The sequence below is a fragment of the Fundulus heteroclitus genome, chromosome 10 (genome assembly GCF_011125445.2).
Source record: "Fundulus heteroclitus isolate FHET01 chromosome 10, MU-UCD_Fhet_4.1, whole genome shotgun sequence".
Taxonomy (NCBI): Eukaryota; Metazoa; Chordata; class Actinopteri; order Cyprinodontiformes; family Fundulidae; genus Fundulus; species Fundulus heteroclitus.
In genome coordinates, this window is record NC_046370.1 from 17,580,697 (window position 1) to 17,608,186 (window position 27,490).

Sequence of the window (27,490 nt, forward strand, 5' to 3'; positions counted from 1 at the left end):
TTAACTGTATATGCACATTTCAAATATATCAATAGAGGCATCTTGTTAAGGTGTAAACATGCTGACGACTCCGTCTGTCTGTGCACAGGTTTCTTCATGCAGAGTGGTCATCTGCGTCACTTTTAGAAATATGTACACATTGAAATGGAGAAAATGTAAGACTGGGGCTTGTTGTATATTCTGTACAAACTTTATTTAATTTAAATCAGTCGAAGTTACAGTAGGTCAGATTCTTACAATAGTAATTACAGATGAAACAGTTTTGGTCCATAGAGGAGCAACAATAAGCTTCAGCAAACAACAGGAAGTCTAAAATGAGGCCCTGTCCATGCTAATGTTAGAGTGTTTTATAAAAAAATAATAAAATTGATTTACTGATGTATCAGGACCCCATTTCTACATGCAAATGGTGTTGGCAGCGACAAAAACATTTTTTTAAAGCACTTTCCATATTGGACAATTATTTTGCAACAAGGTTTATGGTTTGTGCACATAAACTGGAAATCTGTCAAAAACAATAGCGTGCAAGCCAACTTTATGCACACTCGCTGTTGCTGTTGGGGCGATAAAATCATAATACCTGAGTTTTTCCTGACTGTTTCCAAAGAGTGAAAACTCAGGAAGTTATACGACTGGCACAAGAAGGTAAACAGTGTCAAAGTAAACATAATTATTTCAAAAGTTTGTCACTTTAGCCTGGCCCTAGTGTAGCCAGGCTCAGGCCCCTCATTTTTTACGTTTAATACCGTATTTGTTGCCATCTACTGAGGTAAATTAGGTCTTACGATATTCTTTGACTGGAAACCTCCGGACTGTATAGGCTTTTTCTGCCTTAAACTAAGGAAAAACTATACATTGTAAATTACAATTTTATCTTGAGTGGTTTAGCTGGGTCCTGAAATATAGGACATTTCTTTATATTAGTCTTTTGAACTTTCAAATCCATTTGCCATGGATTAAAAATGAATTAGGAAACATTTACAGCCTCTGCCATTTTGCTTTACATTTGGTGATGCTAACTATTGTAACGCTGCTTTTGCAAGTAAAAAAAAAGAACTGACAACATTTTCAGGAATGTCACTATTGTATGTTCTTGACTTTGTTGCACTAAAATAATTGACTTCTGCTTTGTTCGGCTGTTTGGTGTTATTTCTCTCCGACAATGTAGTCTCTACTACCTTTTGTGAACAATTAATCACCTTTTATGCCAGAAACACCAAGTAAATCTGTGTGAAATTATCGGATTCATCCTGCATAAAATTCTGGCTGTTTAAATTATGACTTGGGGAAAAGGTTCTTTAAACTGTTGTCTTGCATTTATCTGATTTAATGTGTGCAGGTGTTTTTATTATTTATTTATTTTATTTTTTTTACCTTTATTTAACCAGGAAAAAATCCCATTGAGATTAAAAGCCTTTTTTTCAAGAGAGTCCTGGCCAAGAGGCAGCAAAGTTACACATTAAACAGAGATACATTAGATTAAATGACAGGTACATAAAATGACATCAAGTAAAACATACTGATAACCGAGGCCGTCTCAAATTCTTTCATTTTCAACTTAAAAGCATTTAAGGATAAAAGCTCAGTCAACTTCTAGTCTCTTTGTAAAAAAAATTCCACGCACGAGGAGCGTAGATAAAGGCTTTCTTCCCTAGCTCTGTGCGGGCAAAAGGAACAGTGAGAAACAGCTGATCGTTGGATCTCAGGGCATAAGAGGCCACGCTTTGGTGCAGGTGTTCATTGGGCAGCTGTTGCTTTGTGGGAACGGTAGTCTTAGACACGTAAGATGTGAGCTCAATTCCCGTTTCCCTGCCACACGATGAAATGTCCATGAGCAAACGCTGAGCGGCAGTTTTGCCTACATGTTTTTGTACATGTGAACTTTGAGGGCTAGTGTATGGATGTGACTCCTGGTTTTAAGTGGACTTCATGACCAGAAAACTACAACAAAAGTTTAGTCCATTTTTAAAATCTTAAATGAAAATCTAAATTAAATAAAATGATGGTTTCCTGTCTTGTTTCATGTCTGCTTCAGAATCAGTGATGTGTGACTCACGCAGCGGAGAAGCTTTGCGGAGGAAGAATAGGAGGAAGGGAGGGATCCATTGCTCCAGCGTAACGAGATTCCCAGCTAATCAGTGACTTTCCTACCTTATCTCTGCTATCAGGACACTCTGGAGGCCGGGTAACCCAGGATGAGCTGATGTCATGCTTAGATGGGCAGAGAGGGGGAGGATGAGTGTGTGTATGTGCAGAGGGGGCATGTGCTTGACGGATTTTGTGTTCATGAAAAGATTGATTCCCGTCTGTGTGGATGTTTTTGGTCTTTTTTTTTTTTTTGTATCCACGGAGACGAGGTTCAGTCATGTGAGGATGACTAACCGTCCACATGAACCACATGACGTAACGCAAACAGAGCTAGAGAAATGAGTTCTGGTGTGTGTTTGAACTCACCAAGTGGACACTTCTGCATTGAGTTGATTGTTTGGTTGGTACACACGCAGCTCCAAGTAGTCGTTTAATGGGTTAATAATTTTAGGTTTGGTTATAGAGGTAAAGGTTAGAGTAAAGGTGTCCTGTGTTTTTCTGGGTATGATTTCAATTGTTTTGTGTCAAATGAGTCGATATACCTACAAAAAGGGGCAGGAGTTTTTAAATCACCCCTATTTGTTTTCCTTTCAAGCTGCCAAACCATCTCATACTCTTCAAAGTGGTCTTGATGATCAATCCTTCAATCGTTCTGAAGAACTAATCATTAAGACCTGATTTTCTTCCGGCTTTGGCTGCGTTCTTAACCCATGCCATTCTCTTGTAGCTGATTATGACGAGACGGGGATAGAGTAGGCAAAAATATTTACTCAAGCAAGGGTTGCAATACTGTTACATAAGCAGAAATGGAAAAGTAATCAGAAAAAAAAAAATCCTTAAACAAAACTGAAAAAGTTTTCGATCTCTGCAGTAGTTGTTCTCGGAATGTAACGTTTGTCAATTTAAAGGAAGAAATGTAATTTAGTTATAGAGTTGCAGCTTAATGAAGTAAAATGGAAAGTTATTTTATGTCAGTGATTGAGATAGTATGCTTATTGCATACACAATAGAAGGATTTATTAATCTATGACTACTAATAATCCATTGTTCTAATCCTCTTTCTTATCTTCACATAACCTTTATGTTGGAAAATATTCATTTAAAGACCATGTTGTGGGCGGAAACCCCCAACTAAGTTACATGCACATACTCTCAGAAAGAATGCAAAATAATAAGCAACCAGACAGGAAAATGCATATAAAAGCAGCGGGTAGTCAGGCAGGTCCACGGTGGGGCAAAAGGCAGACTGGCAACTTATCCCTGGCCATTAAGTGCAGTCCATCCAACTGGTCTAATACATCATCAAATCCAGCGAGTGAACACCTGAACTCATTAGCATTTAAACAACTGAGAACTAATCTTTGTGGAACACCAGAGAATTTGTTTTGTGTGTTTGTTTGTTTGTTTCTATGGCGACATTAATCAACAGAAAACTCAAGTGTTAAACTTCCTTAACAGCAAAGGCTTAAACAATGGTGTCAAATGCTGCAGTATGATTTTACAAAGATAATCTGAAAGTCCTTCCTTTGTATTATGTTTTTTAAGCCACGAGAATTCTTTACTAAAGATTCTGGATGCCCACAAAGTGCTGTGCCTAAGCATATTAAAAAAATAAAATAAGTGGAAGTAAAATGTGTAGTAGGAAATTGTGCACCAACAACAGGCATTACCACAGCTTTGAAAGGATTGTCAAGCTAACCAAGTCATCAATTTGGGTTAATTTCACATGAGAGGACTGAGGCTGGAGTTAGAGCATCAAGAGCCACTACTGACTCAGAGACAACATCAGAAACGTCCTACCTGGGCTAAAGACAAAAGGAACTGGACTGTTGCTCAGTGGTCCAAAGTCCTCTTTTCAGATAAACGTAAATATGCATTTCCTTTGGAAATCAAGGTCCCAGAGTCTGGAGAACAAGTGGCACAGAATACCATATTCCCTGAAGTTTCTAGAGCCATTGATGATCTTGAGTACCTGCGTCATCTACTGGTGTGGATCCACTTTGTGTTCTGAAGTTTACAGTCAACGCAGCCATCTGCCAGGAAATTTTAGAGCACTTCATAAATGCTTCTGCTGGTAAGCTTTATGAAAAAGAAGATTTCATCTCTTAGCAGGGATTGGCCCTGCTCACACTGTCTAAGGTATAAAAAAAAAGAAACAAAAGAAAGCTTTCTCATTGACCATGGTGTTGCTGTGCTTGATTGGCCAGCAAATACACCTGACCTCCACACCTGGCCTCGTCTTCCTCTTAATCACCCCATAGAGAATCTAGACACAGGACCCAATGATGCAGATTGACCTAAGGTTCAGTATGATAGCAACCTGGGCTTCCATCACAATTTAGCAGAACCACAGGCTGATTGCCTCCATGCCGCACCCCAGTGATGCAGTATTTCACACTAAAAGATGTCCAACCAATTATTGAGTCCATACAAATTAACATTGTTAATTTGTATGGACTTTTTGTTTCAAACATCAGTTTTTATTGATCTTTTATAAGATAAAATTTTTCGGTGCCACTAGCTATGTTTACATACTTATCTTTCATCCACTAAGAAACCTTGACCATTTCCCCTGCTTAGCAGCTCTGCAGCTTTCTCTGGAGTCTTTGCTGAGGCATAAATAACAGTGTCATCGGCATACAGCTTGCACTCCACTCCAGTACAGATCGCCGGGAGGTCATTTATGTAAAGACAGAATAATATGAGGCCCAGAATAAGAACCTTGTAGGATTCCCATTTTATATTCCTGGGGCACAGATATGGTGTTGTTAATTTGTAAACACTGTGTCCTTGACTCCAGGTATAATGTAAATCAGCTTAAAGTTTCTTTGGAAAAAATATAGCTGTTTTAATTTATGTAGAAGGATACTGTGATTGACAGTGTTGAAGGTCTCACGAAGGTCTAAAAATACTGCTCCAACAACATTTACATTATCCAGATGGCTTTAAATTGTGTCTGTTAGGTAACAACTAGCAATTTCTGTTGAATATTTAGGTCTAAAGCCAAACTGTTTGGGATGTAATTAATATATTCGAGATAGTCAATTAATTGGTTTGGCACCATTTTTTCTACTACCTTTGAAAAAATCAGAACAATACAGTTTGGTCAGTAGTTACAATCTTGGGTCGGGTCTCCAGCTTTAAAAAATGGTCTGATAAATCCTTATTTTAGTTTTTGTCGAAATTTCTCACGAGTAATTGACAGATTAATCAGGTGAGTTAAGGGACCAGACAGTGAATTCCTGTGCTTTCTAACAAAAACTGAGTCTAGTCCGAATTCACCCTGTGCTTTAAAGAAAATAAGTTGACTGATTATTTGTTTAGTACAATTATAATCAATTTGTTAGATAGAGATTTTTTTTCCAATGGACCTGATGTTATCTCAATCTGCTCTGCTCTGATTTGTTCAAATGATGTCACAAAATAAGTATTGAGGGAAGTAGCAATTCCCATATAGTCAGAAATCTATTTACCATCAACATTTAATTGTGTAAGGGGTCCAGCTTCTTTTCTGGAATTCAATTTTGTTAGTTTATGTGTCATGATTTAGTTTTTTGTTTGCTTTGTTCTGGACTAATTAGTTTCGACTCTCCTTAGCAAACAGCCCCTGTCACCTTCCTGTCCACACTTCAGTCTCCAGTCAGCCCAATCATCTGTCCAGACCATTTCCACCTGCAGTCACTAATTAGTTCCAACTCTGCTCACCTGTACACCTGCCTTCATATACCGGCCCCTCTGACCCACTCGTTGCCAGATCGTCATATCACACATCCTCTCTCATTATTTCACAGCACTTCACATCTCCTCGCTCGTGCCCTGCCGCCATGTTTTTTTCAGTTTGTCTATGTGCTCTCCTGGTCTGTTTTTGCTTTTTTTCCAATAAACCCCTTGATGTGACTTTTGTCCGGCTGAATTTCGGGTTTGCTCCTACAATCGTTACCTTATGTCTGAGGCTTTTAAAATGGCATTATCAGTATATCGTCCTGTTGAGATTTCCTTTTTATGGGCAAGATCTCTCTGTTTCATTAGTAGACAAATTTTACAAGTAATCAAAGGCAATGACTGACAGTTTTTTTTCCTCACTTTTAAATGCTTTGTATACTTTTTAATCATTTGTGATACAGTATTTGTCAATACATTACATTATATTATTTTAAATCCAGTATTTGCTATATAGGCTCCCAGACAATACTGCACATTTAATTTTCAAGATGAGGCATGTCATTTTTTTTGTTTTACATTATGTTTTGTTTTTAGGGATTGAACATTACGGGGAAAATTGCAGCTGTTTCTTAAAATAAAGGTCAAATTATGATAAGATATTCCTGTCATAAGATTATATGTTGTAAGCATACACTCTGGTTTATTTGTAACCGTAAGATCTATTTGCGATTTTTTTAGTAATGAATCAGTTTTAAAAATTAGTTCCACTTTTTTAATTACTGTAAATGACATGAAATATTGAAAATTTCTTGTGATATTCAGTTTTTTTAGATGTAATTGTAGAGCTTTGTTTTCACTGTGAGTGAGTGTGTGTGTATGTGCATGTTTGTAGGGCAACAGCAAAAAAAAAAAGAAACTCATGAAGGGCTAATGAAAATAATCCTCTCAAAGGAATCATCAAGGTAACATCACAAAACCCCAGAGGCATTAGCACCCCCAAGGACAAAGCTTATGGTAATGGAAGATAAACTATGTCATCACTGCTCCTGCACCATGATCAATGTGGACTACTTCAAAGGCAACCATTGATGTTCTTGGCCCAGTAAAGTCCCAGATGGTAGGATGGCACAGGTGCCAGTCACAGATGCCCTCTTGCTAACTTCAAAGACAGCATGCGGGGTCAAGTATTCTGTACATGTAGGAAACCAGCTTGTTATTACAGATGCAAAGGGTCACCTTCCATGTTTTGCTTTGGCAGTCAGTGCGGTATGTTGAAGCTCTCCCTTCTGATTAGATGATGTGTAAGTACAGGACTGTCTGACATGGTTCAGATCTGACACCCTGATGATCTCTGTCAGCTTCCAAACATTTAGTGGCAACAAGAATATGATAAGTTATCATTAGGTTGGTATCAGAATTAGCATTTGAAGATACATACCCACCCTTTTTTAAACCATTGTATTTGTCAGAGTAGCTGAGATGCAAAATATTTTTTTTCCATACCGATCAGAACACTTTCATACTGAACAGATTAAATTAAACACAGTGTGTGATATGGGGCGACCCTCACTTTGAGAACATGAAAAAAAGAGAAATTTAAAACCTTGTTGGTATCAGCACCACCTTCTAGGCTTTAAAGCTTAAAAACCACAGTACTTAGAGAATTCAAACCTGGAACCAACATTTTTAGACAGATATTTTAAATCAGTTTTTGGTATTGGTTAAAAAAATTGAGGGTTTCTCGGTTTTCCCAAAAAGTATAGTTTCATCTTGTCTCGTCTCATTCTTAGGAACATAGTTCAACGCTACGGCACATTGAACAAAATGTTCAACTCTATGTGTGGAATGTATATTCTGTGAATATTTAGAAATTCAGACAAAAATGTAATTTTAGTATACCAGTGGTAATTCAGACTGGATCTCCCTACTTTTTTTTTTGTAACAGCTACACTTTAAAGAACCTGCATATTAGTAACCTTGCCTGCAAGATTAATTCTTGCTGAATTTGTCCATTCACAAACACACAAGAATCTATCTTGCACTGCTCCGACTTCAACCGTTTGTGTCCATACCAAAAAAGGTTTGGACCAATCACGTTGCAGTATTGTGGTTTAAGGCGGGACATTCTGGTGCTACAGGATGCATGCGTAGCTGATGCTATCTGTTGTTTTTTTCAAGAATCCACAATTCCATCTTTGATAGAACAGCAAGAAGTGCCTTGACTAGCTTACCTTCTTGTGGTCATTCATGACGCGTGCTGCTTACTTTTTCATTTGATACCGTCATTGGCTAATACCAAACTTTGGTAGGCGGGCACTAGATGTCGCTTTGCCCAATCAGCTCGGAAAGTTCTGTTGAATGTCCCTCCTTTCCCCAAACAGTTTTGATAGGAGCAGTCCTAGATTGTTAATGTGCAGAACTTAGAGTGCTGCACAGTATCGATCTGGCTGGCCAGGTTAGCATATTATTGTAGTTAGCAGTTTTACTACTTTGACCTAAAAATAATGGAAAAATACTGAAATAATAGCTGTGAAATACACTAGCGATCAGTTTCAGTTATTTTATAGTGCCACCAGAGATCTGACAAAATTTCTGTCAAAAATTTATTAGAAAATGTTATTTGACTTTTCTCTGAGAAGTAAATGCATCAATATCCTTGATTACTCCTTGACTCTTTATTTAACTTCACCATCAAATCACATGTTTCACTTCTCCTAACTCAAAACTGGCCATTTACCTATATCACTGGCATCAAATTAGGTTTGGTCTTCCTGGTATTCCAAAGGATAGACCAAAAGGATTCAAGTCAATCAATGTTTTTATATTTCTACCACAATTTTATGTTGTCAAGTTATGCAGAGGTGCCTCTAAGATCTGACCTTTAGGGGTTGACAGTAGATTTTGATGAATAAAATGGTTAATCTTGTTATACAATCTTTCAAGATAGATAGATAGATAGATAGATAGATAGATAGATAGATAGATAGATAGATAGATAGATAGATAGATAGATAGATAGATAGATAGATAGATAGATAGATAGATAACTTTAAGTATAACATTTTTAAACAACAGCTAGCCCACCAAGTATTCGTGACTATGTATGATCCATCCTCTACATTCAGAGGGCATGATGTGTCTTGAGAGCAAAAAACAGTTTTGCTCTGCGCCATGGAAAGCACAAGCTTGGTGGAGTGCAAGGTTTGGTACACCACGGGTCACACAATACTAATTATGTGATTGACTTTATTAATTCAATAGTGCATCCAGCATCAACTTAGGCAGGCCACATTGACGCAATAGTAAACTATTGTACTGGTGCAGAGAATTACTCCTGATTTGTAGTTCTAATGAGTTTTAATGTGATCATTCCTCTTAACCAGACACACAAGAATTTACCATTGACTCACTTCACTGAATTATATGACCAAAAATGGATGTGAGGAAAGGACCTTTCATGATGGATCACAATCACATTGCTTATAGAACCATTCAGCTTATATTTTGCCTAACAGTAGTAGGCTAATGAATAGACCAAATTACTGGCAATCAGCCCAAGTCAACAATAATTTTGGACAAGACAGAAACAATGAATCCAGAAAGTTTGGGAGTTTTCCCAAACCACTTTCCAACCCCTCCTTCTGGTTTATGAACAAGGTTTACCACAGGGGTAGGTAATTCATTTTCCCAAAGGGCCACATCAGTAACTCTGTTATTAGAGAGAGGGCAACACCAGCAGGCTAAACTAAGGCAAACCCCAAATTGTAAATTAAGATTTGTAAGCAGATTAAAGAACACAGAATCCAACCAACACCAACAATTGTGATTTCATTGTTAAATTGGATTTTTCTTTTCTTGGTAAATTTCTGAAAATGGATATGGTAAATGCAAGGTTTCAGAACAAGGGTTTCTTATACAGTTGTTATGTTAGTACCATCATGTATTATGGCAGATGAGATAAAATTCTTCAGTAAAAAATATATGGTCTGAGGCTCATGGCCTCAAATAATGGACTTGTGTCAGTATGTGTTCTGTTACATCTCAGTGCTGCATTAGATACAGTCGATCACAGTATTCTCATAGAAAGACTTGAACATACTGTAGGGAATAAAGGGGAAAACCAATAGGTTGGTTTGACAGATTCCACTTTGTTCATATTGATGATAAATCTTCAAACTCTGGGGTCACTTGTGGAGTACCATAGGGCACAGTCCTTGGTCCAATTCTCTTTATTATATATATATATGTTTCTGACTGGTAAAATTATCAGATAGCATGGTATTAATTTCCACTGTTATGCTGATGACACTCAGTTATATTTATCCATAAATCCTGATGAATCCAATCAATTACTTCTACTACAGGCATGTACTGATGACATCAAAACCTGGATGACTTTAAATTTCCTGCTTTTAAATTATGACAAGACAGAAATTGTCATCTTTGGACCAGAGTCCTCATAAAATGAACGTCTTAATCAAGCACTTAGTATGGATGGCATTACCTTGGCCTCTGGTAATGAAGTAAAACACCTTGGTGTTATTTTTGACCAAGGCATGATATTTAAATCCCATATTAAACAGGTTTCTAGGGTTTCTTGTTTTCACCTCCGGAATATTACCAAAATTTGAAATAGTTTGTCCAGGAGTGATACTGAAAAACTAGTGTATGCATTTGTTACTTCAAGACTGGACTATTGTGATTATTTACTATCAGGAAGTCCACAAAATGCAGTTCAAAGCCTAAAGCTGATTCAAAATGCTGCAACAAGAGCTCTGATGATTAACAAGAGATATCATATTTCTCCTATTTTAGCTTCCCTTCATTGGCTTCCTGTTAAATCAAGAATAGACTTCTCTCCTTCTAATGTATAAAGCATTTAATAGTCAAGCTCCATCATATATCAAATATTTGATTACCCCATATGTTCCTAATACAGCACTTCACTCTCAGACTGCAGATCTAATGGTGGTTCCTAGAGTCTCTAAAAGTAGAATGGGAAGCAGATCTTTTAGTTATCAGCCTCCTCTCCTGTGGAACCAACTCCCAGTTTTTGTCCGTGAGGCAGATACCCTGTCTACTTTTAAGACTAGGCTTGAAACCTTCCTTTTTTGACAAAGCTTATACTTAGAGTGGCTTAGGTTACCCTGAGCTATCTCTATAGTCATGCTGCTATAGGCTCAGGCTGCCAGAGGACATCAGGGTCTATTTTTCTCACCCTGCTGAGTTCTTCTACTGATCTCCAATTTGCTTTGTCTGTTGGTATTTCAACTTAAAACTTTTTGTTCTTTGTTTTTTCTCTTCATAGTTGGTACACCTGGTCTGGCGTTCTGTTAGCTGTGACACCATCCAGGGAAGACAGATGTCGCAATGACAATAAAGATGATTATTATCATCTGCCATTATGATTTAACATAGAAAGGAGTCCTGGATTAAAGGGGGCTTCTGTGCTTTTTGTATCTCTGCTCTGTCTACTCTAACCTCCAGTCTGTCAAGGCAGATAACCGTTCACACTGAGCCTGGTTTTGCTGGAGGTTTTCCTCTCTGTTAAAGGGGAGTTTTCCTCTCCGCTGTCGCTTCATGCATGCTCAGTATGAGGGATTGCTGCAAACCCATTAAATTAAATTGATTGTTGTAAGGTATTCTAAGTGTTGTACTCAGAAACTAATAAATTCACCATAGCAATACATATGGGGTTTTGCTAAGTGACCTTAAATTATCGTACATAGTAGCTTTACAGCAACGCAAGCTAAATTCAGCCATCTATTTATCTGTGTCCTTCAAACAGTGTTGTGTGTGGTCTGTTGAGAAAACCTGGAGAAACTGGTAACACCACAGACTTTACAAGGCCTGAAGTCATTACAAGGAGAAGTCCATCTAAATTGAACAAGAAAACATACCGATAAAGTTTTGCAGTGCCGTGAAACTTCAACAGAAAATGTCCAAAAGAGGCTAAAATAACTTGCTATTAATCTGGTTTTTGCTTTTACAAATTAGTGCTAACTGTGGCATCAAGTCAACCCCATAATAGCCATCTTTGTCATCAGTTTGCCAAATGGGCCAACCATCAACACGTCCTGCCTTTGAATCAACAGAGGCAGTTTTGATGAAGGGAGGCCATGCCCTAAGGGCTATATCACTGGTTTTCCCCTTTTAAGGATAGACAAACCAGCTGCATCACTATAAATGACATAACACTGGCTTTTTATGTCCTCTGAAATTAGTATGGAAATGAAGTGGAAAATGGGATATAAATGGAAATGTGGGTTAAGAGGGTGCAGGCCCCAACAATAGGATGGTTTACTCAAAACTGCCACTGTGTGAGCAGTTAGTGAGAGAAGGGAAGACAGAGATGTCAACAAAGCTTCTCTGTGTCTTTTTAACAGCCATCCAACTTTTGGAACCAAAAACCAGCTCTCCCAACCCTCTTCAGTCTCCAAGCTGTTCCTTTGGTTTACCAAAGAGGACTCCTTTATATCACAGTATCTAAACACGAATACATGCACATTTGTGTGGACCTTCGCAGGTGTCTGTCTGCCAAAGACAACTGGGTTGTTGGCCATGCTGGGTCACTCTACAAATCATAAAGCATCGTACAGATCAGTTACCAATTCCTTTGAAAATGATAATGTAAGATTTCTTCATTAAAGGTGTATAACTTCCTTATATATATATATATATATATATATATATATATATATATATATATATATATATATATATATATATATATATATATATATATATGAAATCATTAAATGTAGGTAAACTCAAAAACAGTAAACTTTCTGGACAATTTCTATAAAGAATCTGGGTCTGATCAGTGTACAAATCTCAATGGTTGAAGAGAGTCTTGACTCAAATCCTATCAATTTGGTTGTGATATCATTATTTTCAGTTCAATTCAATTTTTATAGCTCAGATTCACAATACATACAATCTCAAGGCACTATTCAAAACAATAAGGTACAATTAACATAAAGACAGGCCAATTGTATCTACAAATTGGCTCCAAAATTCAACCTAACTAGCTTAATTAAAAAACACTGTTGCTTCTTTATTTGGCATAAAGGCTTTTTCTTTCGATAAATCCCAGCTAAAGTATAACTGGATAAAACTTTTAAATAGCAAGCCCATTCAGTGCTTTGACTGTAAAACCGTATGTTAGCTCGTGTTTGTACGTCTTTTGGACGGAGTTTTGAGTCAGCTTTGTGTTTGTGTTTCTGGCAGCTCCACTGGGCCACTGCAGCTGCACCGCAGCTACTCTTCCACAGGGCCACCAGTCAAAAACACCCCTATAAATGCTATTGTGTTCACCTGATTGATCTTTCACAGGCCCAGGGCAGGCCAGACAGACTGACTTAGGAGCGGAATGGCAAAGGAATGGTTGGTGAACAAACAAGCAAGCCAGTGTCTGCAGTAGAGGAGGCTGGGCCGCAGGTGGCCAGGAGGCACGCTTGGTTTGGCGCACCAGCTCACATCACATGCCAGCAGTGACATTTCTGGTCTATGGCTTTACACAGGCAGGAATCCCAGCAACGGTGCAGTGTGATGAGGGAATGAGGAGAGCGACCTTGGGAGGGTTTTCTAACACACATGGGCAAAGAAGGAGGACATGTGTACAAATGCACACATGTGTATAGGCATGCATTAAACATGAAACTGCCACTTTCGTATTTTAAAGATCTCTTTCAGTTTTCTTTTCTCCTTTCACGACCACCCCCCTCTTCCCCCAACAGAGGCGAATGCAGCTTCTCAAGGAGTGAATGTGACTGCCAGACTTCAGGAACATACAGGATGGAGCATGAATGGAAGTAACTCTGCTTGTTTGCTTCAGTGTCCAAATTCTATTACTGGGACCTATAAATCAAATTCTACAATAATGTCTAAACTACCCACATTACGCTTTGATCTAAAAAGCAAAAAGTCTGCAGTCGTAGCGCCCACTATGGCTACAGTGCCTTGCAAAGGTGTCCGAACCTCACCGATGCTTTCCATCCAGTCTGTTTGACCTTGAGCAAATTTGTAAAGAAGAATGAGCAAACATTTCAGCTTCTAGTTGTGCAAAGATGGTCATTTGGAAAGCTTATTCGATAACTATAATCATTAATTAAAACGTTTGTTGTATTTAGCCATCTTATCTTTATCTAATTGTGAAAAGTGTTTTTGGAATAAAAAGAGGAGAAATTTGTATGGGGCAAATATTTTTTTCACGGTAATGTATTTCAAAAGATTTACAATTGTAATTGTGGTAAAATGAGACTCTATTTTAAAGTAGTGATTCAGGGAGACATCAACTTATTATATTTTTATTTATAAGAGTTTGTACAACTAGATATCATTTTCCTTCCATTTCAAAATCCTGCGCTACTTTCTTTAAAATAATCACATTCTTTGGGGAAAAGGTAAATAGACCAAGAAGTCATACTTGTGAAACACCTAAATTACTTTTTTTCTATGAGTAGACTTACTAACGAAAAGACAAAAATAATCTAATGTCAGCATTGCTGATTACAAATGCACCCCAACCTTTTAAATATCTTTATCGTACAGGATTGTTTTGCGTCTTGTGATATTTTCCTTCCATGTTACAATCAAGCACTACTTCGTGTTCCTCTACTACATTAAATCTGAACAAAATTCCTTGAGGGTTTGTGATTATAAAGTGAAAAAAAAATGTGAAATGTTAATTCTGTAATGCACTAAAGCATGTGTACTTAGAGCAAATCTTTGAGGAGCAACATCATATTGTGTGTTTCAGCAGCGTGACTAGAGGAATCTTTCCAGGAAGGTCGCGAGTTCAAATAATGCAGGTTGACCTTTAGAGGAAGCGTTTGAGAAGAAAATCGCGCAACAAACAGTACAGACTCTATTTTGACTGCGGTTTATTTTGAGAGGTGCATTGTTCACTTAGGAAATACTGTCCTGGATGTAAACCGGCCACTTTGTGTTTCACACTGCAGGCAGGACATTGAACAGCCCTGGGGGTCCAGATTTGGCAACAGAGATGTGAGATTGTTGGGAACTTTCACAGAGGCGTTAGATATTTTTGGTCATCTTGAAAAAGACACTATACATAACTTGTTTGTGGGCACTGATACATGAAAGAGACAAGGGCATGTGAGACTTCTGCTCTATTGTTTAACACCAGTGTTTTTATTGGGAGGAATTTTCCCATTGGTCCTGGTCCTCCTCGCTCACACCAAATTCCAAACAAGTCAGATATCCTGACAGAGTTTGGTGTGTTTAAAGAAAATACAGGTAAAAAGAATGCCAAATAAAACAGGAAAACATTATCTGTTTTAATGGATATGGGAGAAAAAAAAACATTTATCCCAAACCATATAACAAAAGACATTTGTAAAAAGAATTTCAAAGCTAACTGAGAAGGGAAATGTTTCCCATAGAAAAAGTATTATTTTGACACAGTACGAAGAATCAACTGTGTTGCTTCTTGGAGTTCATGCAGACAATTTAAAACTTTGAAATGTTAATTTGTGGTCAGACAGACATGCAAGCCACAGAAATGTTTGCCCTTTAGTGATTTAATGGAACTGTTCTCCCTCCAGGGTGGAATGTTTTTGGAACAAATACCTCTAGTTCATTTCAAAAACAAGAATTTTGTACAAGCATTTTGTCATAGTATTATAATAGAAATAAAATCTTATTTCCTGCAGAACTGTGTAAAACCTACTGCTCTCTCTCTCTCTCTCTCTCTCTCTCTCTCTCTCTCTCTCTCTCTCTCTCTCTCTCTCTCTCTCTCTCTCTCTCTCTCTCTCTCTTTCTCTCTCTCTCTCTCTCTCTCTCTCTCTCTCTCTCTCTCTCTCTCTCTCTCTCACACACACACACACAGTGTGACATCACTTCTTGTTTTAATACATATAATGAGGAAAGCTCCATCAGGGTAGTTCATAGTTATAAGAAATGACTAGATTATCTAATAATTGAACACATTTGACAGTAAATAAGAGCAAAACTTTCTTTAATTTTATTTAGATTCTGCTGAAAATAATGGTGTTTCTTTTAACACTGCGGTAGGATTTTGTTTTGAGGCATGCAAAGAAGGAAGGAAAATTAGTGAGATGTGATCTCGTTTGTAATTAATTTTAGTTTGGTTTTATTTAGAAAAATGTGTAGGTGATAAGTGATGTGGATAGAGAAAGCTCTGTGACATGCCCCTGTTTTTGAGATGATTCAATTTTTGCTTTAACAAATAAAAATTAATTGTAAAGACAGCACAAAATTTGTAAAGCAGAAAATACAGTATTTTGAATGTCATTTATAGTTTTTAAAGGTAAAATAGGAATGCAGTTTCAGCAGGTCTCAGCTTTAGAAAGTCGGCGATCAAAATTTGTCCACAGAATCACTGGGTGATGCATTTCTAATTGTTAATCTTTCTTTTAGATATCAACTATTATGGATGTGATTGGTAAGTGTATGCATTATGCTTACAATAAATTTGTATCATCAGTCCTTGTATCATCAAGAATCCTTATTTCTTTGTCAGTCACCATCGGCAATGGAATGGGAGGAGAAACAAAGACTAAACTCTTCAAACAGAGAGGAGGAGAACAGAATCCAAGAGGTGTTGTCGACAGGCCATCCTCACAACATCCTCCCCCAAAGACGCCTTGCCTCACAAGTCTCTCTTCTCCCCACATTTTATCTTCCTCTCACTAGTATGTGCGTCTTTCCATCCACTTCTCATTTAACTTGTCTTTTATTTTTGAAAGTATTTTATGCTTTCTGAGTGTCTCCACATCTTGCCTCCATTTCAGCACTGTGTCTGTCCATAACTACAACGATTGAGGCTATAATAACATTTCACCCATCCATCAAGCACAGCCAGCTTAGATCAATAAGCACTTTGAGTCCACTCCACAGCGCTGCACTGGTCTTAAAACGTCTCCCGTCTGTCTCTGTCAGTACTTATCTCGCTGCTGACGAAGCTATATTAGACTCAGAGGTGGATGACTATTACAATAGATTTCACAATGCTTTCCAGCACTTGTGTGTGTGTGTGTGTGTGTGTGTGTGTGTGTGTGTGTGTGTGTGTGTGTGTGTGTGTGTGTGTGTGTGTGTGTGTGTGTGCGTGTGTGTGAGTGTGTTCTGTAAATGAAATACATGAGAATCGATCAATAGCCACTGCCAATGGTCTTCACTTTTACAATTCATCCTAAATGCTCTAAAGATGTTATAAATCTTGAGTGACTTGTAGCAACATGGTGTTGTTAGCATGGCAGCATATAACTCTATAAGTATTTTACATGTATTTGCTTTCTGCTTGCTCCTAACAAATACATAATCTCATGCTGGCAGCTTTGGTTCAAACCTTCATTCGGTTTGACTCACATAATGTTGACTCGAATGTAATTTAGGTTTATCCGCATTTTAGGTGGCTGCATTGTCTTTGGTTTAAGTCGACTAAAGCAACAAGACATAGAAGAATGCCAGTGAAAACCTCCTTTTTTTACACACGGTTAAAATATTTACAGTGCATCTGAAAAGTGAACAGGCTTCTAAAAGGCCGTGTTTTGTGGATGGAAAAAAAACCTGAAAATGGTAGATTTTTTCCCCCTCAAAAAGTGGGGAAAAGTGGCACTGTGTGGCACCCAGGGAGCATTCTGGGCTAAGGGTCTCGCTCAGGGACCCAGAATCGCAGTATGTGAGAGAAAAGTGAACTCACATTTCAACCCTATTTGGAAGTTAACCCTAGCCCTGAAAAACAAACAGAGGTTCTGAAACGAAGAAAAACTTAAAATAAAGAAGCTCCAGTAAACTGGTTGCATAGGTGTGGACACCCTTACATGAAAACATCCTGTGATTGGTCTACACGCTTGCGTATCAGTTAAAGAGCATCTGATTAACCTGAAATAATGTTCAGATACCCAAGCAGAATGTTCCTGAGGTTTGCTCATTTGAGTTCTTTAAGCTAAAGCTAAAGTTTGCAGCAAAGTTTGAAATGATAAAACGGATCTCATGTTAAAAAGGTATAGGACAGGAGCAATGTACAAAAAAAAAAATCTATATGCTTAATATCAAGTTATTATTATATCCATTATTATATCCAAAAGTTTATTTCTGAGATGGTCATCTCTGAAATGACAATGACACATAAGAGGAGTAAATATTTTTAAATAAGTTATTTCTTCTTTAAATTTCAAGAAAATCTGGATTGAAAATCGTTTATATCTTCTTCAGTAATCAAAGTAAAAATCTTAATTTCCATTATATCAAACAAAGTGTTCTAATAATCACTGACCAGCTTTTATGGATGTTTCTGATGGTGTTTTAATGCTTTATATTTGTTTATGGTCTCGGCGTCTTTCAGGTTGGAAATCCCTCTTGGCATCACCTTACTGCTTGGCTCAACTGCATGCACTATGGAACATTGAAAAGGATTCATGTTTTTCAGTGCAAAAAACTATTGAAGTCAACCTGACCATAGGTTACTGGGCCACAGCGCCAGATCAGCATCTTAATCAGATTTAACTTTGACCTTTGACTAGGCCTTCATTTTGGCTGCATCTGAAGTTCCAATTATAGCTTTTAGCTCCCGTTCCATGACCTTTGATGATCAACAGTAAGAACACTATCGTGGGAAGTTAGTAAGTAACATTGCGAGCTTCCTATGTTAAAGGAACTATGATAGGAAGCAGACAGGCAACTTTTCCTACCTCCTTCCTTACTGACGCACTTCCACTTTGGCTAAAGAGTCCTTACCAATTAAACCTTTTCAAATGCAGCCTTTGTCTTTTTTTTTTTAGCTCATCAGAAGCAAATTTTGTGGGATTCTTTAAATCATTGTCCTTCTGCATAACCCAGGTGCACTTGACCTTAAGGTAACAAACTGATGGACAGACACTGTCCTTCAGGATCTCTAGCTAGAGAACAAAATTTAAGGTTGCGTCAATTATGGCAAGTCCGCTGGTTCCTGAAAAACCTCTAGACAATTACAAAAAGATTGCTGTGTTAGAATTTTGTTATGATGTTCTTTTTTCTGCGCTACAGAGCACTGAACGCTGAAACCAATAGACTCAGAAATAGTTTCTTCAGACAAGCCATCAATTTAATGAACTGCTGACTCACAAAAGTGTGGTTCATTTTCACGGCTCGTGTTATCATATTGTATATACTGCATACCAAAACCACTTACCTCATGTTCATAATACCATATATTTATACTCATTTAATCCACCATTTTTTTGCACTGGTAGTATTGTGGAAATGTATGTTTGTATGTGTATGTGCATCTGAACATCACTTCCACCTCCGACATGTACATAATTATCACAATGGAACTATTTTACTTCTGTATCCTTTGCACTCTGTTCATTGCACCGTTGCATTGCTGTCTCAGTTTGTTTATAATGTGTTCATATGTGTTTTCTATAATGCATATTATGTTTGATTTTTTTTTATTATTATTACTGTGTTATTGCGTGATTAGATAAGTAAGCACATGCACAATTGTACATTGTACAATCCAGAGTCATATTCCTCATATGTGTACACATACCTGTGGCAAGTAAAGCTGATTGTCATTCCTGCATGCTGTATTTGTTTTATGTCACATGCGATGAAATAAATCCCCTTTTCAAAAAGCTCCACTTTTGTCTCATCAATTCCAAGAATATTGGCTGAAGAATTTTGGAGATCACCAAGACATCCTGGAGGAGTTTTCCTGATGCACTTTTGGACTTATTTCGGAAGGCCCGCTACTCCCCTGTTCCATATTGTCCTTGTTTGTGGATAATGGCTCTCATTGTGATTCGCTGGAGTCCCAAAGCATTAACAATGGCTTTTTTTAATTAATTTCAGACCGATAGATGCCAGTAACATTGTCTTTGAGCTTCTCCAGATGAGTTGCTTTTTGAGATATTATGACCTACTTCATGATAATAGACATGTCCTATTTAGGTTATTTCTTGGTGTAATGGAAATGAAAGCTTTCTAAAGAATGTGTTTAATCACAGTTAATTTATGAATCAACAGGGTGAATACTTTTCACACAGGTCCAGGTTTCTTTTTATATCTGCTTTGTCTTCATATTGTAAAGGAATTTGTCATTTGGAAACTGTGTGGTTTTTGTTGTTGTTTGTTTTTCTGGAGTTCTCAACATAAGTTTGAAAGTAATCAAGACATTGCTTTAAAACTTTCACATGAGCTTGTGTGGGGATAACATGGTTTTCAAGAGTGCTACAAACAACCGTAATGAAATTTTTTAAGCCTGCCTCTCACTATATTGAAACTTATCAGCATTAGTTGTAAAGAGCAGACCTGATTCAATATTTATAGCCTGTTATGCACATCTAAATGGGCATCTAGATATCATTAAACAGGAAGTAACCTGTACAGTGCAGATGAGAGGGGAGGAAGAAGATACAGATGTTCCTAACGTGCTTCATGAAATATCTTTGAATCTCGTTCACCGCTGTAACTCAACACAAATCCAATCTGAACTCTGGGCCTCTTGTTGGTGCCATGAAAAGAGTGGGTGGTTGGAAGTGGGGGGGTACACTTCCTTCTGGGAAGTAACAAAGTACTGTGATTCTGATTCTGACAAGGTCCAGTAAGTGTCAACATTTATTTTATTTACCAGGGCATGTGGCAGCTGGAGAGATAGTAAGTTCCCTGGTTCGAATCTCACAGACTGCCACTCTGGGTTCCTGAGCAAGACCCTTAGCCCAGAATGCTCCCCGGGTGCCGCACACTGCTACCTGACGGATGGGTTTAATGAAAAAGACACATTTGATTGGGATGTATAATGATTATTTGTCTGTTTTTTTTTTTGTTTTTTTTTTTCGGTTGACAAAACTTAATTGACAGCAAATTAGAAAAGTCTGAGTAATTTGAAACAAAATAAAACTATGGACTGGTGAAGAGATCCTTTTTAAGGATGAAAAGATCATTTTTAAAATAATAATAATAATAATAATAATAATAATAATAATAATAATAATAATAAACTGTCTGGAGATGTCCTGATTGCCACCCCACAAGAAGCACCAACTATTTCCCAGCCCTGTTGTGTAAAACCCTTTTGGGGCGACAGTGACACAAGGGCTAGGAGTTCAACCTGTAACCGGTGGGCGGCTGCTCCAGCCATCTCAGTCGTTGTTTCCCATGGTGCCTGCTGTTGGTGGTCAGACCTGTTGGCTCGCTCCTGTCAGTCGGCCCCAGGGCAGCTGTGACCTCAATGTAGCTCACCACCGTCAGCGTGTGAGAGAACTGTTGAATGACCGGATGTAGTGTGAAGCGCTACATTTACCATTTTTTAAGTGTTTTCACTTGCAGTTCAATGTGGCTGATCCAAGAAAAGTCCAAAATAAACAAAGAAAAACCTAAATCATGACACAAGATTACTGTTTTGCATACAGCCTGATAGGTTTACATGCATGTTTTCCCCCTTAATTGACGAAAATATCATTCTAAAAGTGTTTCTTTATATATATGGCACTCTTTCTGTATTTTCTCGGTTTATCTTTGGTGATCTGAGATACGGGGGATTGGGGGTAGAAGGAAGGACTTGTCCTGGGCCCCTTTCATCCAAGAACCGCCCCTAAGCATTTAAAATGCTGTGGTTTCCTTGTGAGGTAGACTTAATCCACAAAAATGGGAGAATGCACATTCCTGTCCTTATAGATGTTGGTTTTAATGCTCATTTTTGAAATACGCTGAGAGCTTGTTTAACTTCCAAAGTTCTGATCACAGCTTGTCATAACTACAGAGCAAGAGACATGAAAGCAGGTGAACAACAGGAGTTTTCCCAGCCAAAGGCAAAAAAAAAGCAAAACATGTCAAGACATTCATGCCAGGACAAGTTTTTATGAATGGACTTTTTTTTTTCCTTCTCCCTTCTTCCTTTTTTGTGAATGAAAAACAACTGGAAAATCCAGTAGAAAAAAAAGCCCACAGTCTGCTCAGAGCTGATTGGCTGCTTGAGTGGGAGCTCCGCCCAACGTTGCTAGGAGCCCGACGATCAGCTGCCTGATTGGCTCGCAGAGGGAACCGAGACTTCATTCAAGAGTCGGTGAATTCAACCGGACAAAAGCGAGAAATTCGAGCCCTTGAGAGGAAACCCACCAATCACAGACGTCCAGTGGAGCCGAGCTGGACGAGCGAGTCTCACCAAAATTAGATCTGCTGCAGAAATAACAGCTCACTCCACACTTTTAAATCAGTCCCACCAAAAGCTCATCTAAAGTCACATAAAGTAGGGGGGAATGGGGGGTCTAGACGCAAACGCAACATCTGTTTCCCTTCACAGTTTCAGGACTTGACTGTGTGTTTGTGTTGGAAAACCGGGCAGACGTGGCAAGAAAAAAAAAAAAACATGTTTTTAAAAAGTGTTCGCGAAAGGCAAATAAAATCACTCCGTGTTCTTTACACTATTATAAAAGCGATTTGCAGCGCGGCCAAAAGCAAATGTCGGTATATTTGATCAATGAATGCGGGGAAAAAGTGGTTGTTTATTTGCTTGTGCGAGCAACTGCGCGCTCGCGCGCACACTCACACGTGCACAAAAGAGATTTGTAAAGAGGGCCGCAGCCCGCTGGGTAATCACTCGCCATCACTTCCCCTCGGCATTTTTTGTGAATGGAGCTCATTATGCATGCAGCCTCCACGCAGCTCCATTCACAAACAGCGCTCCCTCCTCGTCCCTGCAGCCTGCGTGGATCCCACTCCAACTCCGCGCAAATGACCGCAAACGGTTAAACGGATGGATTATAAGATGGACGGATATTTGGACCAGCAAGTGCCTTACCCTTTAGCAAATGTACGTATGACCCAGCGCTTTTTTGTTGTTGCTTTATTTGTCGTTTTCGTTTTTAAAAGCCTTGCGTCGCTGCTTGCCGCGGCTTTATTCCCGACTGCGTCGCTCTCTGCACGAGTTTTGGTTTGCGATAGGGGGAAAAAAGTGTTTGTCTGCCCTGATTACAACCGCCAGGAAAGAAAAGAACCTCCACAAAGTTGCGCCTGTGTTCATTTAAAAGTGATTGTCGAGTTCCTTTGTTGGTTTAGTTTGATCCAAATTACGACTTTGGTCAAATAGTGCCTCTTGCTGACCCATGCGTTGTTTTCCTATGGGCTACGCATGGTAAATCTTTTTTTTTTTTTTTCATAATATGCATCGCAAAACATTATTGCTTTATGCGTTTTCATGACATTTCCCGGTCAGATGTGCACAATTGTTGGCTGCTGCCCAACTGAAGAGCTGTGAAGGATTGCCGTGAACTGTTTTGACACTGATGTTGTTGAAGTGCCCTGCTGGATTCTGTTAACATCTATTGCTTTTGCAGAAGTCGCAAGGAAATGGGCCCCTAAATAGACTGTTGATGGCAGCAAAAAGGAAATTCATGGACACAGAATTACCCCCTCAGGAATCCGAAGGTAAAGGAGGGAGAAACCCAATGGGTTTGGATTTGACGCGTGTTTTTACAGTGGCTAAAACGATGGCAGAAAGTGAACCCCAGTTGTTTTCTGTTGTTCTATGGTGAATATTCACTCTTGCCTTTTTGTTCTGTTTCCACTCAGACCTCTTCCAGGACTTAAGCCAACTACAAGAGACATGGCTTACAGAAGGTGAGACCTCTTGGTGTCTTTTTACCTGTGCCTATTGTGGCAACCATGCTGACTGATTAAACATTAAACACAGAAACCTGAAGGATTGGAAGTGGTCCCTAAAATTTACTGGGTCTAAACTTTATCTGAGTCTTGTTAGGAAGCTGATATTTTCAGACGCAACACGCACACACATGGCCAGCCTGTGTATGCATACGCAAACTAAGACTTCTCACACAGAATCCATCTACAGTAACCTTATATTTTTAGCTATTCTATGAAAATTTAGCCTACCTTTGAATTTGGTTCAAAAGAATTTAAAATGTACATTCTAAATTGTAATCTTATGCATTGTATTTATATTTATCTGCAATTTAATGGAACTTATGTGTACACGTAACTGTGTGTGTGTGTGTGTGTGTGTATGTATGTATGTATGTGTATATATATATATATATATATATATATATATATATATATATATATATATATATATATATATATATATATATATATATATATATATATATATATATTAGTCATAATTTTACATTTCTAATTCCCTTTTATGAATAAAAGACAAAGTTTCCCTTGTTTGTTTTTATTTTTTAACATGTCCTGTCTGGCTGTGTAGCACTAAAAATTGCTTTCTTAATGCCAAAGAGAGCCCCAACAGACTTACTTTCACAAGTGGAGCATTACTGCTTTCGCTATAGCGCTCCACTTTTTATATATGTGCTAAACAACTTTATTGGATAATATTTTGGGATTATTTCAAATTCAATGGACACAGAAATGGAAAGGTGAAAAAGAAGGAAAGGAACAAAAAGAGATGAGGCAAAACGTTAAATGGGAGTTTCCCATTTTACAAAAAAACCAGATGCATTGTGTTAAAGTGCTTCGAGTGGTTGTTAAAACTAGAAAAGTATTAAATTAGTTCAGTATATTATCCATTTTTTCATGTAATTTATGGGTTCTTGTTGAAATCTACATGAGGTTCACAATTTCTGACATCAGTATGCTCTTGAACCATATTTCACATGTTTCACACACTTGTCATCTGCTTATTGACATTCACATGTGATCACATGTTCTCATGTGATTTAGCACATGTGAAATACTTGTTTTTCTTACTGTGAGGCTCGATATTCTTTAATCATTTTTGTAGCTCCTGTCTGGGATTGTACTCTTCTTTTAGACAAACGAATCAATCAATATAATTACCAACATTTTCCATGGATGATAGTTAGAACAACCAATTGTATTCCCCCTTCGAAACCCTTTTCGCTTAGGTCCCCTGCAGGCTTGAGCCGGCTCTGCTCACACACATAAACCACACAATCCCCCCCTTTTCCACCGCTAAAAAAAAAAAAAGAGAGTGAGCACAGACAGGACTTTATTAGCTTCGAGCACATCCTACTTTGGCCATGTTGGCATGTGGAGAGCGTGCCAGACTGCAGCCAATGCAAACAAACTGCCCGTTTGGCTTGTGTCACTCAAACGCGCGCACAGCGATGAAATGAGGCCCAGTCACAGACAACTGTCACTGACCTGACCTAATAAGAGCGCCGCTGACGTGAGCTGTAATACAGTAATTATGCTGTGTGTGTGTGAAGAGCGGGGGGGGGGGGAATACCACAATATGTGGGTCATTTGCAGCATTTGTTTTGGTGATCTGGACCCAAGCGGTGAACAGCGCAGAGACTGTGGATGTGCGTTAAGGAGGGCCGCAGTCTGAGGTGTAAATTTTGCCGTGTCTGTTGCTTTGATGTGCTTTGATGTCGAGATTTAAAGGGTGAATGCCGCTCAGTTTTACCATTTTATATTCTAATGTGAACCACATCAGGCTTATGAGTCCTGTTTTATAGTTTTTTCTCGAACTGTTCATTTGCTGTTGACTTACTTGCTTAATGTGATGAATCTGGCTGTTTTTACATTCTTGTGCTTAAAGGAGAATGGTTCTTTGTGCTCACCTCAAGTCTTAATTGAAAGCATGTGCTTACGTATTGTAAACCAGCCTTGGTTTCCATTGATGAGTTTGGTTTATATTTTGAAGACACTAGCACTCAAGGCGAATTAAAGGCTGTGGGTTATTGTGCGCCTTTTTACATTTTTACATTTTTGTTATCGTGCTTTGCCATTTTGTTGTTACCTCTTTCCCTTTTCATACTAACCGCTGTCTGAGTTTATTTCTATTGTTCTATAGTTTTTTATAAATTGTGGAGATAAGTAAAAAATGCTTAAATCTCACATTAAGGTGAAAAGGCTGAATCAGATTTAGAAAGCTTTACTATGAGGCCCGATCGAGGCTAAGCTAATGTAGGTGTTTTTGTCTTTTATCAAACTGACTGCCTGTTTTAAAGTGCAAAACTCGTAAAACATGCATGGATCAGAGACGGTAAAAATAAATGTATTTTAAGTGTTGTGACAAAAAAAGACTCTATAGCACCCCTTCCATTCCATACAATCCACTCCTTTAGATATTTTTTTACCTCCCTAATTGTATTATATGTTATGAACACTTACAGTAAAATAAGAAAAAAATGGTCCATGGCACCCCTTAAACTGTAGCTCCTTATACCTGTTCAGATGGAGCTGTGAACATTCTCCAAAACGTTGCAACAGCATTGGAAGTGAATATACATTTTTGTGTCTTTTAAAAGTTGTGGATAAAAATAGAAAAAAAAAATCCAAAATTATACTGGAATCCCTTAGATCAGTTTTACTTGGAGCTAAACAAAGATGTACCCACCTATACCTTTCCTACATGATCAACATAGCGCTGTAGAAAATTGCCCCAAAACAAAGAGGAAGTCGGCCATTTTGGATCAGAGCCCCAAACTCACTCTTGGAATTTTGACGTTTGAAACTTAGTCTTCTCGATACACTTAAGGTTTAAATTTTAGCTAACGTTTTTCTTTTTAAAAGACTATCTTAGCTCATCCTGACAACAAACTTTTGACCTATTGCCTTGAAAAACTGTACTATTATTCTCACATAAACCTTCTGGGACTGACGTTAACCTGGTCTTAAGTAGTACTGCGTGTACATTTTCTGGTGTTCCCTCAACTATGGCTTTCTGCTGCAGGGTGTGGACATGGCAGCGTGTTGAGTTGTTTTAAGTGGTTTAATAAATGTCGCTGTAAATCCCAGCTATATCTTGAAACTGTCAGAAAATTGGATATTATTAATACTTTTCAAAATCCAAACATATATATGTAGGCATATTTTCTTTTGAAGTGCTAAAATAGATTTGCAGCTGAAAATCTGAGACGTATACATAAACCTGAGAAATATCCCCCTTTTTTTTTTAATCTTCGAGATTCATCGTTCAAACTCTGGCACATGTCAGTCCAGTCCTCCAGGGCCAGTGTCTTGATATTTCTAGAAAACTGTCTGCCTCAACACACATACCAGAATGAGGTAATCAGCAGGACAGCTCCAAGTACTTTTCTTTAACATAGAAAGCACTGCTGGATCAGTGCTTCTATGTTTTTTTTTTTTTTATTTCCCTGCACTGTCCTCTCAAACCTCTAGTCAGTCGTGGTGGATGGCCATTTACACTCAGTCTGGCTCTGCTGGAGGTTTCTTGTTGTTAAAGGGGAGTTTTCCTCTCCACTGTCGCGACATGCATGCTCGGTATGAAGAATTGCTGCAAAATCAACAAAGCAATGCAAGCTACTGTCCACTGTTGCTGCATGCTCAGCTAGGGGGGGTGAATGCTGCAAGTCAATGACATGATGCAATCTGCTGGGTTTCCTTTTTATTGGAAAAAATTGCAACCAATTTCAATAATAACCTAAACTTGGCTGCATTGTTTGACAACCTGGTTCAATTGGAATGGACGTTCTTAACTTGGAATCTGTCTGTATGATTTTATTGACTGAACGTTTTTTATAAAGTGCTTTGAGATGTCATATGTTGAGACCTGGTGCTTTACAAATAAATTCAATTGAATTGTAGAACTTGAGTGCATGAGGAGGGAAATAAGTCTATTTAGCAGTGTTGGACTGGGGACACAGCCAAAGGTTGCTGCCTTTTTAGGACTGGGGTTTGACACCCCTGCGCTACAGGATCAAAGGCGCCATTTTGTTAACTTCCACTCAAGCCAACGTTTGGAAACATCTGCTTTGCTCCTTGACAATCAATATCTTTGAAAAGCTTTGATTGATTT

At 38.2% G+C, this 27,490-nt stretch overlaps 1 protein-coding gene across 2 annotated transcripts in view; it reads left to right on the forward strand.

Annotated features, from left to right (window-relative positions):
• Positions 1–22,293: 22,293 nt before the first annotated feature.
• etv4 (ETS variant transcription factor 4) overlaps positions 22,294–27,490 on the forward strand; it is a 44,929-nt gene continuing 39,732 nt past the window's right edge. The window contains exons 1-3 of one of the 2 annotated variants that reach the window (XM_012879485.3): positions 22,294–22,531; positions 23,055–23,145; positions 23,290–23,337. In XM_012879485.3, the coding sequence (XP_012734939.2) occupies positions 22,475–22,531; positions 23,055–23,145; positions 23,290–23,337 (196 nt within the window). In that variant the 5' untranslated portion in view covers positions 22,294–22,474. The remainder of the gene's footprint in view (positions 22,532–23,054; positions 23,146–23,289; positions 23,338–27,490) is intronic. The other variant, XM_012879484.3, reaches the window with a different exon arrangement.